At 35.8% G+C, this 12,293-nt stretch overlaps 1 protein-coding gene across 3 annotated transcripts in view; it reads right to left on the reverse strand.

Annotated features, from left to right (window-relative positions):
* The window catches only part of LOC138704482 (uncharacterized), a 32,577-nt gene extending 21,919 nt beyond the window's left edge, over positions 1 to 10,658 (reverse strand). The window contains exons 1-5 of one of the 3 annotated variants that reach the window (XR_011333356.1): positions 10,270 to 10,658; positions 9,403 to 9,552; positions 7,031 to 7,123; positions 6,742 to 6,936; positions 4,936 to 5,053 (exon numbers count right to left, since the gene is read on the reverse strand). Coding sequence is in view for 2 of the 3 variants with exons in the window: in XM_069832405.1 (XP_069688506.1) it covers positions 4,936 to 5,053; positions 6,742 to 6,936; positions 7,031 to 7,123; positions 9,403 to 9,552; positions 10,270 to 10,354 (641 nt within the window). In the remaining variant the exon portion in view is untranslated. The remainder of the gene's footprint in view (positions 1 to 4,935; positions 5,054 to 6,741; positions 6,937 to 7,030; positions 7,124 to 9,402; positions 9,553 to 10,269) is intronic. The other 2 variants (XM_069832405.1, XM_069832406.1) reach the window with 2 other exon arrangements.
* Positions 10,659 to 12,293: the final 1,635 nt, after the last annotated feature.

Consider the following 12,293-nt stretch of genomic DNA (forward strand, 5'->3'; position numbering starts at 1 on the left):
CTCCTCTTCCTTGCCTTCTTTGATGAAGGAGCCATTACTTTGGCTGTATCGACATCTAGGACATCAATAACTACAAACTACTTGGTATTACTGTGGACACCTCATTTACCTGGACAGACCATGTTGATTTTGTTTGTAAAAAATTGTCAAGAGTAATATTCCTTCTGCCAAACTTAAAAATGTATGTTCCGAAGGATTACATTAGAGTGAGTTATCTTACTTACTTACAAATGGCTTTTAAGGAACCAGAAGGTTCATCGCCGCCCTCACATAAGCCCGCCATCGGTCCCTATCCTGTGCAAGATCAATCCAGTCTCTATCATCATATCCCACCTCCCTCAAATCCATTTTAATATTATCCTCCCATCTACGTCTCGGCCTCCCCAAAGGTCTTCCTCCCTCCGGTCTCCCAACTAACACTCCATATGCATTTATGGATTCGCCCATACGTGCTACATGCCCTGCCCATCTCAAACGTCTGGATTTAATGTTCCTAATTATGTCAGGTGAAGAATACAATGTGTGCAGTTCTGCGTTGTGTAACTTTATCCATTCTCCTGTAACTTCATCCCTCTTAGCCCCAAATATTTTCCTAAGCACCTTATTTTCAAACACCCTTAACTTATGTTCCTCTCTCAGAGTGAGAGTCCAAGTTTCACAACCATACAGAACAACCGGTAATATAACTGTTTTATAAATTCTAACTTTCAGATTTTTTGACAGCAGACTAGATGATAAAAGCTTCTCAACCGAATAATAACAGGCATTTCCCATATTTATTCTGTGTTTAATTTCCTCCCGAGTGTCATTTATATTTGTTACTGTTGCTCCAAGATATTTGAATTTTTCCACACCTTCGAAGGATAAATCTCCAATTTTTATATTTCCATTTCGTACAATATTCTGGTCACGAGACATAATCATATACTTTGTCTTTTCGGGATTTACTTCCAAACCGATCGCTTTACTTGCTTCCAGTAAAATTCCCGTGTTTTCCCTAATCATTCGTGGATTTTCTCCTAACATATTCACGTCATCCGCATAGACAAGAAGCTGATGTAACCCGTTCAATTCCAAACCCTGCCTGTTATCCTGAACATGCCTAATGGCATATTCTAAAGCGAAGTTAAAAAGTAAAGGTGATAGTGCATCTCCCTGCTTTAGCCCGTAGTGAATTGGAAAAGCATCAGATAGAAGCTGACCTATACGGACTCTGCTGTATGTTTCACTGAGACACATTTTAATTAACCGAACTAGTTTCTTGGGAATACCAAATTCAATAAGAATATCATATAATACTTCCCTCTTAACCGAGTCATATGCCTTTTTGAAATCTATGAATAACTGATGTACTGTACCCTTATACTCCCATTTTTTCTCCATTATCTGTCGAATACAAAAAATCTGATCAATAGTCGATCTATTACGCCTAAAACTGCACTGATGATCCCCAATAATTTCATCTACGTACGGAGCTAATCTTCTCAAAAGAATATTGGACAAAATTTTGTACGACGTCAACAAAAGTGATATTCCTCGAAAGTTACCACAGTTGGTTTTGTCCCCCTTCTTAAAAATAGGTACAATTATGGACTCCTTCCATTGTTCTGGTACAATTTCCTTTTCCCAAATAGCAAGTACAAGTTTATAAATTTCGCTATATAATGCACTTCCACCCTCTTGCATTAATTCTGCTGGAATTTGATCGATACCTGGAGACTTGTACTTTTTCAGATATTCTATCGCAATTTCGACTTCTGAAAGTGTGGGTTCGGGTATAAATGGCTCAGCAGTTTGTATTTCAATTTCGTCCCGATCATTTCTATCTGGCCTATGTACATTTAGTAGTTGCGCAAAATAGTTTTTCCATCTGTTTAGTACTGATGGAGAGTCTGCAAGCAAGTCACCATTCTCATCTTTGATCACGTTTACCCTTGGCTGATATCCGTTTTTAAATTCCTTTATACCCTTATATAAATCTCGAATGTTTTTATTCTTACTATTTGTTTCTACCTCATTCAGTTTTTCCTTCAAGTAACCTCTCTTTTTAATCCTAAGTGTATGACTTGCTTCCCGTCTTTCATTGAAATAATTATATCTCTTCTCCTCAACTGGATCCTGTAAGAATTTCAATTTTGCCTGTTTCCTTCTTTCTACTGCAATGCAACAATCTTCATCAAACCACGCTTTCTTTTTCTTAGTTTCATAATAACCTATGCTCTGCTCAGCAGCAATTTTGATACTATCTCTGATATTTTCCCGCACTCTGTTAACATCTAATTCTTCCTCAACTTCGTCGGAACTTTCTAAAGTGGCAAATCTATTCGAAATTTCGACCTGATAATTTTGCTTAGTTTCCTCTTCCTTTAATTTCAAAATATTGAATTTAGTAATATTAACTTGTTGTTCTACTCGCTTGGCTACTGAGAGTCTTCCTCTTAATTCTCCAATTACCAAATAATGGTCAGAATTACAGTCTGCACCCCTGAAAGTTCGAATGTCTACTATACTAGTATGTCTCCGTTTATCTATCAAGATGTGATCTATTTGGTTGTGTGTCAATCCATCTGGAGAAGTCCAAGTATATTTATGTATATCCTTATGGGGGAATGTTGTACTTTTGACAATTAAATTTTTCGATGTGGCAAAGTTGACTAATCTAACTCCATTGTCACTACTAATTACGTGTAGGCTCTCTTTTCCAGTAGTTGGTCTAAAAATATCCTGCTGTCCTACTTTAGCGTTGAAATCCACCAATAAAATTTTCATGTGATATCTAGGTAACTGATCAAAAGTATGTTCCAATTCCTCATAGAAGCTATCCTTTATATGGTCGTCTTTCTCTTCTGTAGGGGCGTGAGCATTTATAACTATGATGTCGCACCATCTACCCTTAAGTACTAAATATGATAACCTGTCACTGATAAATTCGACCTTTTTTACTGCTGATTTTATTCTTTTATGCACAAAGAATCCTGTTCCTAATTGGTGATTGTTGTTTCCTTCCCCATAATACAACAAGTAATCTCCTATTTGTGATATGCCATTCCCATCTAACCTAACCTCTTGTACTCCCACGAAGTCTGTTCTATATCTAGCTAGTTCTTTAGCTACTAATGTTACCCCTCCTGTTCTATAAAGACTAGTTATGTTCCAAGTGCCAAATCTCAAAACCTTATTCCTTTGCTGTGGTCGTGCCAGAGAATCAGTCCTATTCCGAGGCTTATTGTAGGGATTCGTAACAAGCTGTTTTTTTACGGTGATGGGTTGTTAGCCCTTCGCCCAACCCCCAAGCTGGAGGACCACCCCTTATTGGCTGTCCACGACTGCTTATTCAATATAATCGCAGCTGCCCTCCATATCTGGAGGCCGTCTCCTCTATCCGCAACCTGAGGACGCGCTTATTTTCATAGTATACTTTTTTACGGACTACTTTTATCGGGTAATAGTACTCATATTAATAAGGTTCTTAGGTTACAAAAAAAGCTATTAGAATTATAACAAATTCATCAATGAAGAGACACTGCAGACCGTTGTTTGTGAATGAAAAAGTAATGACTGTAACATCACTGTATATTTATCAAGCCCTAAATTTTGTCAAAGAAATTCACAAATGTTGACACATAGGAATGATGTGTTCACCTACACAATACCAGAAACCGTGACCTTTTTGATACACCTAAGTGTAGGCTAACCAAAACAATGAATCATTATTTTATTATGTCTTTAAAAATTGCAAATAAATTTCCGACACATGTTTTCAATTTGGAAAGGAAGTCTTTTAATAGACTTGTCTCTGGTTGGTTGGTCAACAAACCTTTTTATGATATTATTAATGAGTTTTTTAATGTTAATGTTGTTGAGTGTTTTTGATACAATTTTATTGTTTTTTATGTCTCTGTTGTTTATTTTATATGTATTATTTGACTTTGTAAATTGCACAAATTTGTGTTCACTGTCTGTATGATACTCAGTATACTCAATCATGGAAAAGCTCGAAAATCCCATACCATGTTAAACATTTGAATGCCACAAATCATGCTCGAAAGAGTGATACATATTTTTATATAAACAACTTCACGGAATTAGTCTGGCAGGATCAACAGCAGCAGCAGCAGCAGCAGCAGCAATAATAATAATAATAATAATAATAATAATAATAATAATAATAATAATAATAATACTAATAATAATAATGATAAATAAATTTGGAGTGCAAAGTCCATTAACAGCCAGAGTCGACCAGCCGACTGTTAGCCTCATATCCACATGCCTTCACAAAGGTAAATGATTATCCAATCAGAATGGAGGTATCATGTGGTTAGCATGATGATCCCACTAGCCGTTACACCTGTTTGTCATAATCAGATTTTGCTACTTAATGTAGCTCTCCAAAATCATCACAATTCTGGTTATAGACACCAGTCCCATACACTGGTCGAAATTTCATGAGAAAATTCCTTCCCTCATGAGGATTCGACCAGCGGGATTTCTTAACACTAGTTCTAGGCAGAATACCTTAGACCAAGACACCACGGGACAATAACACACAATTATGCGAATTCTAAATTTATAATGTAGCATTATGATGCTCAACAGGCAGAGACTAAATGCAAAGAGACAGAAGTATAAGTTGGCATGGGAACTGAAGATGGCTAACTGATGAACGTGATTGATTAAGCTTCAGAAGATGTAACAAATAATGTTATCAATATGATCATAAACTGGGACTAAGAATATCAGCAAAAGTGACTAAGAATAAGTTTTTGGAACTGATTAAGGTTTCAGTTCTGTTTCACTAACTACGTCCTTTTGGTGTTAAAAAGTTACGTGCAAGAGGCCTACTCGGACTTGCTCATCTAACCTGCCTCTGTTAAATATACCATTCTTTTCTAAGGGGTTCAGAACTTAGTAATTAGGTAATATTCTACCTACCTCATGTACATAGCACCAATCTGACAGCATGCAAGTACCACAATAAGAACTGCTACAATTCCTGCGTAAATTACCATAAATGTAGGAGTAGGGTAGTACGCATCATCAGGGTCTGCACCTGCAATGTAAAGTACACATGCATATTCCACAAAATCAGCACTTATCTGCACTGAATTAACTGAATAAACTCATTTTAATCTTAACATTTCTTTGGGACAAAAACGTATAAATTCTATATAAACTTAATTTCACAGAAAACTGTTGTCTCAAAAGTGGAATGTGTCTTTATCAGACTAGCAAAATTTCAAGATCTTAGGTTACTACATCTGGACCAATTCCAATAATAATACCACAGTCTACTATATACAGTCGCGAAGCTCAATATGTAGTAAAAATGCAAACATGGGTAGTTGCCCACCACTAGGATCGCTACCATCGCCTCATCATCGCAGATCTCTCTCCTAGCAGCCGACAAAATGTGTTACACTTTCGTTGTCGTGTTCTTTTGGAAAAATTAACACCTTCCTTCCATTATTGAAATATTAAATGCATAAAGTTAATTTATTATTTTAATGAAGTATATTAAATTCCACCATAAACTGGAAGATACCTGGAAGAAATAAGTTAATATAATTTTTGTTTGTGCAAAACGAACTGAAATTTACTATAATAGCTTCACTCATTCAAGATTATAGCGATAATTAACTATGAAACCAATAAATATTAATTTGCATTTCTCTTTACAACAATAATAATGGAAATATGAATTAATGGAGTAACTTACGTGTACCGGTACTTGTAGTGTAGGCTTACCTAGTTAACAAAGTGGGATGAGGTTAAGCAATAATAATCACACCAGAATTGGAAATAAAACGTGATCAATAAATTTTATTGTAACAGACTTTTTCTAAGTCTCTAGTAAAGCAACAAATAAAAATAACAACAAAATTAACAGCTATAATTAAAAACATATCCTTTGAAGAAAAAAGTAGGCCTAAGCAATAATAATCCCACCAGAATTGAAAATAAAACGTGATCAATAAATTTAATTAAAACAAACTTAATTTTTCTACGTGTTTAGTAAAATAACATAAAAATAATAACAAAATTAATAGCTACAATTAAAAATATATCCTCTGAAAAAAAAAAGTAGACCTAACCTTTATTTCTCTGGAAATTTAGCAGCCTAAGTGACAGAACTTTAACCGGTATCTAATGTCCTTTCGGTTAGACTGAAACATTTCATTGTGAAATTTAAGGATATAATGTATTCTAACAGTCACAAAGAACTTCAAATTAAGAGTTTTGTTTCTGCACAGCATTCTTGTGGAAACCCAGGAACCTTTCTGAATCTTTCGGAAATCGGAAAAAGGATAACTCTGGCCTCTTTCTCTTACTGTTGCTACAATTTATAGCACTACAAACGTCTCCTCCTTGTCCCATATTATTATTATTCCAATTATTATATTTTAGCCATTAACATTTTCATTATAACCAATAACGAACATTTCACAAGCATCAATGTGAAATACGCAACGAGCTAGCACTCGATAGAAATAAGACACAGTCCAAAGTCGACCATGGACAGTCTATTGTTTCTAGTTGCTAACCGCCTGGAGCGCTTTATCACGAGATTTGCAAAAAAACACCTCAAGCTTCGCGACTGTATATAGTAGACTGTGATAATATTAACAACATGCAGCAGTAACAGCAGCAGCTCTAATAAATAATAAATATATTTTTTACAAGAAGAATTATTTTAGAAACTGGAAATTCTATAAAATTATTAAATCGAACTATCATTACCTAAAAATTCAGGTGAATCGATACTAAAACAGCCAAGTTCATATTTGGCAACGAAGACATCATTCATTCTTGCTTCGACTTGTGTACAGGCATGAATGCTGGTGGATTTTAGCAAGATATCATAGAGATTAACATAAACTTTTGCCTGTTCCTTAACGTGTGGGAAGCCAAACTCAACTGTAGGAGGGTCGAGAGCTGCAAGAGACGCAACAGTACATATTAAAATTTTAAGTAGAGATATTAAAATTGGCTATATTCTTAGCATGGTATTTAATAAAAAATATATTACCTGAAATAGTTTCATTAAACAGGGTATGTTTATCCAGAGTAACAGTGTACAACATTCTGAAATTATTTGATAGATGTTTGACCTTTACGCAAACTGGAAAAGAAAGAAAGGAATATTATAAAAAAAAAAAAAAAAAAACAATTTTAACGCTACATTAAACAAGACTGTGTTATATTCATACATCTACTATAAATTATTCTGAACCCAGATAAGCCCAAAAAATTTTTGTGATAAAAATACAGTAGCACATTAGTTACTCTCAAAAATCGGTTAAATGATGTTGAAATAAACTGAAACAAGGAATGTATATTTTCTAAAGCTAACAAATACTACCAACATTATCGCACAACTTATAAAATGTCCCTAACACCAACAATGACATAATATCCGAAGGCACTGCAACTGTCCTTAAAAAAGGACAGTGGGAAAATCTGGGTTAAGGGTGCAATTAAGTTTGGATACTTACAGTAGCGTGCAAATTAATCCGAACACGACATATTTTTACATTTTCTGTCATTGTTGGCCTCACAGCTGCTCATACCGCTTTAATTGACATCTGTAGTACGTGTAATTCCATTTTGAAGGTCTGTCATTACTTTTTTTATAATATGTGACATTTTGCCTGTCGTTTTGTACTTATAAGCATTTCAGTTGTGTTGAAGACTTAATACTGCAATCGTGTGTACATTCTATCGTCTTCACAAATGGTTACAACTCCACGAAAATGGTCTAAAATTATAACATTAGCAGAGCATTCTTCTATGACACAGACGCAAATTGCTGCAGAATGTCACATCGGTTTGGCTACTGTTAATTCGATCATAAAACGATACAGGGAGACTGGATCCATCACACCCCTGAAAAAAGGAAACTGTGGCCGGAAAAGGAAGACTTCACCTGCAGATGATCGTTTAATTGTCAGGAAAAGTAAATTAAATCCTAGACTAACTGCTGTCGAGTTAATGGCTACCACTGGGGCGAATATTCACGTCACAACAGTGCGGCGTAGGCTTTTGGAAGCTGGATGAAGGGCTCATAAGCCTATTAAGAAGCAACTGCTAACCCCTGTTATGTGCACAAAACGCTTAATGTGGGCAAAATTACATCAACACTGGACAATGAATGACAAGAAGAATGTACTTTTTTTCTGATGAGTCTCATTTCGAGGTCCACGGCCACCGTGTTTCTTACGTACGGAAAGGATCCGAAAAAGTAACAGCAGCTCATCTCCAACAAGCACCCAAATACCCCCCTAAAGTAATGTTTTGGGGTTGTTTTACACATGAAGGGCCTGGAGCATTAATACCTATCAAGGGAATGATGAATTCTGACAAATATATTCAATTATTGGAAACTAGAATCGCACCCCAGCTGCAAAAATCATTTCCGGATGGCAGAGGTGTGTTCCAACAAGACCTGGCACCATGCCATACGTCTCGAAAAACTACAGAATTCTTCAACAAGAAGAATATTCAGGTACTCCCCTGGCCAGGCAACTCACCCGACATCAACCCCATTGAGAACTTGTGGTCAATTTGCAAAAGAAGAATGCAAAAAATGGATTGTTCTACAAAGGGGAAGATGATTTCTGCCCTCATTGGTGTATGGTTTCGCGATGAAGAAATGAAGAATATTTGTGGGAAAGTAGTGGAATCCATGCCAAATCGTCTCAGAGCTGTTATTAGGAACAAAGGAGGCCACATAGATTACTGAGGTATGTCTTAGATCCTTTTTTTATCCCGTTTGAGTGTTTTTGCATAAGTAATTACATTGTTCGGATTAATTTGCACGCTACTGTATGTAGCCTGACTTGGTTTACGAGGGCCAGATTCTGCATAGAGAAGCATATTCATATGCTGGTATATGATCACTTGCCGCCTGCCAGCAGATTTTGTTAGGCAGAGGGTGGAGTGGAACTGGTCTGCTTAGGAATGTATGTACCTACATATAGGCCTTAAGTAAAAAGAATTAGGATTTTTCTTATAATGTCATCTATTTACAGGTACAATTAGGTACTACAGTCTAAACTTACACAGTTGATGTTACGATAGGCTAGTCCGATGTTACTTACCCTATATCTTTAATGATAATTCGGTAGAAAATGTTGATCACTATGGCGGACATCAATAAGAATCAGTAACAGGTTAGGTTTGGTTTGTTTGAATTTTGGTATGTTAGCCTATATTATGCAAGCCATACCAAAAACCTGAACAAACCAAATCTAACCTGTCACTGATCCTCGATGATGTCATTGATGTCCGTCATATTGACTAACGTTTTCTACAGAATTACCCCTTTATTTAATCAATAACACAATTTTAATACGAACATCTCACTTACTTCACACTAATGAAAGGAGTTTGAAATTGTACCTGTACTGTCCAGAAAGATTTCTTTCTCTTCCACGTAAGCACAACAGCTACATACGTGGTTTAAACATTTAATTCCATTCCATTCAACTACATCGTTCTTGGGAACTGCTGTCACATTTTGTTTAATGTTTTCTAAATTCTGGGTTATACCTACGAAAAAAAGAATCCTATAATTAATTTCGTAACTCTTCATATCTGAACTGTTATTATTATCAGGCGGGAAATTTCAGTATACGGATACCTCACTAACAATTATCTTACAATGGGTACAAAAAAGAGCATATTTGTCTGTGTTTGTCGAATGTGTATCATCATGCACAAAAAAAGGAAGTTTTCGGTGCCAATAATTTATTTTGTGTGCACAAGGTTGGAATTTTGAAGAAGGAAGGTATCCGTGTTCTGAAATTTATCCAAAATTTGTACACCCGAAGGAGCAAAGCTCGTGCTCGGGTGGAGTTCAATTATAATATAAAACGCAATCTCACAAAAGAACGAGACGGAAGGTTAAATACGAGTACACCACTTTGTAGCACATCAACAATCAAAGATCTCAGACTGTCATTTAGCTAACCTCTCTTCAAATGACGTTGCAAAGTAGGCCTAGGTGTAACTAATGAAGAAATAAATGTTTCCTAACCTACACAAACTAAACTATCGGTCTGTCACAATGTAGACAGGTGTTAAACAACCAACCAACTTCAAAAACTGTTATGAAATGTAAAAATAATCGCATTCAGAAGTAATGCGCTATTCTAACTGTAAAACAAAATAATTACGATTATGAATGAGAAAGATAACACTCCTCCTCTGTTGGGGTCGAAGTGTTGGAATAATTAAAATATACTTACTGTTAAATTAAATGCTTACCTTCTATTTCCTCTTGTAATACATTAGCTGGAAATATAAACAGATACACATACACGACTGTGTAACATTTCCAGTTCTTAACCATTTGTATGTACGTATTTATAACAATCACTACAAAAGAGGTGTATTTTAATATAAATGATCACCTATTATATTTTACAGAAGTATTTCATTTCGCAAGCAAATACAAGTTGTATTTCGCACACTTTCAATTCTTACTGCTTTCCGCTTATACAAAAACAAAAATACAATCAATGAATGCTTTTATTCCAAATGTGAGTTCATGAGTTGGTGATTCGATTCTTCGGATTGAATTGAAGGAGAGATTCTTTCCAGTTTAATGAAAAACTTATCACCTATTTTTTAATAAGGGAGTGTAGGTTTTTAGGTGACAATAATGTGTTCTATGCTTCATAATGGGGTGTACAGCACCTAAAAGTACCGAAATGCTACTCTTTTCCCTGAGAGTCGGTAAGCATGTACGCAATAAATTGAATGAATGTCTTGACTTCATTCCGTTTTCACAGGCCCAGTCCGTATTATCATATTCAGCGATCGAGAAGGGCGAGATACATCGGACGTTCTGGCGGTATTCTTCAATTTTAAATCTTGGCCAGTGTACAGTATTAAATTCGTCGTTCGAAACTAAGTAAAATTATAACATAATTTAAACATTAACGTGGTGAAGTTGTTATTTATTTAATCTAAGTAACTGAATAGTTTATAAGTAATAATTTAAGCGAGGTGGGAAACAAAATGTGCAGCTTCTTTCCTCTAAGAAGAAACTACCTAACTGTAAGTAGAAATAAATTTCTTAGCATTAATAATTTCGAAATATGGATACTTCAGACAAAAACTTACCAATCAAAGTATTTACTTCATCCACACAATCTATAGCTTACTACTGCGTAAGTACTGTAGTCAGTGATATATGCAATGGGGGCGAAAAGGAACTGGCCCTTTATCTCCTGGCTTAGTTGCTTCGAGTAGTAACTTATTGGTGTCACTTTTGAGGTTGAAACCTGTGTTCAGACAGTTGACTGAACAACTGTATACTGCATATTGCAAAAATGAAACTTTGATAATTATCTTAGGTTAAGTGCACAATACCGGGGCGGGCGTGTGATAATTGCGTAGAAGACGCCAGCTGTTCGCATATGCCACTTTTGAACTACTACATCTCGTAAGCATTACGTAATAAAAGTGTAAAAACAGTATCTAGGATGTGCACTAATCTAAAAGCAAGGATTATTACAGAACTTTCATTCATGGTTTTCTGTCCAAGGGCAGGTCTCTCACTGTAAACTCTACATTCTCCGATATTCCCTGTTTTCCGCGATCCATATACTTAATGTCGTCTATCATCTGATATTTTCTCCTGCCTCGAACTTTTCTCCCGTTCACCATCCTTACGGATGGTAGGGAGTTTCTTCTTAACCAGTGATCCAGTCAATTTCTTTTACTCTTCCTGTTCAGTTTCAGCATTATTATTTCTTCACCAACTCTTTCCAGCACAGCCAGCTTCATTTCTTATTCTGTCTGTCTATTTCACACGCTCCATTCTTCTCCAACACCTATCCTTCTGTTTTTTCTTCAAATTTATCAACTACATCATTGCTAAGTCTTTCCTAAAAGATTGATGTCACACATTCCACGTGTCAAAGAGCTGAAAAGAAATCAAAACTACACGTTTATTGCGTAACTTGTGTTCAAGAATTGCAACCGACGGATTATGAAAAACATGTGCAGTATTATGCAAAGTTGGCTTTCAGGTAGTACCTCCCTGTAAAGAAGGTTTAAATAATTTCAAGGAAAAATTGTTCCGGGGGGGGGTATCGATCCCGGAATCCTTCGTTTAGCGCACGAATGCTCTCCCGACTGAGCTATCCAAGGAACTATATACGACATCCTCACATGTGCAGTGTTGTTTATGGTTTCAAGATTTTCTTACTCAAGAGTCCTGGGATTTTGAACCTGACTTGGTTTACAGATGAAACATGGTTTCTTCTAGTAACTATGTAAAT

Source organism: Periplaneta americana, chromosome 8, assembly GCF_040183065.1.
Source record: "Periplaneta americana isolate PAMFEO1 chromosome 8, P.americana_PAMFEO1_priV1, whole genome shotgun sequence".
NCBI classification, from domain to species: Eukaryota; Metazoa; Arthropoda; class Insecta; order Blattodea; family Blattidae; genus Periplaneta; species Periplaneta americana.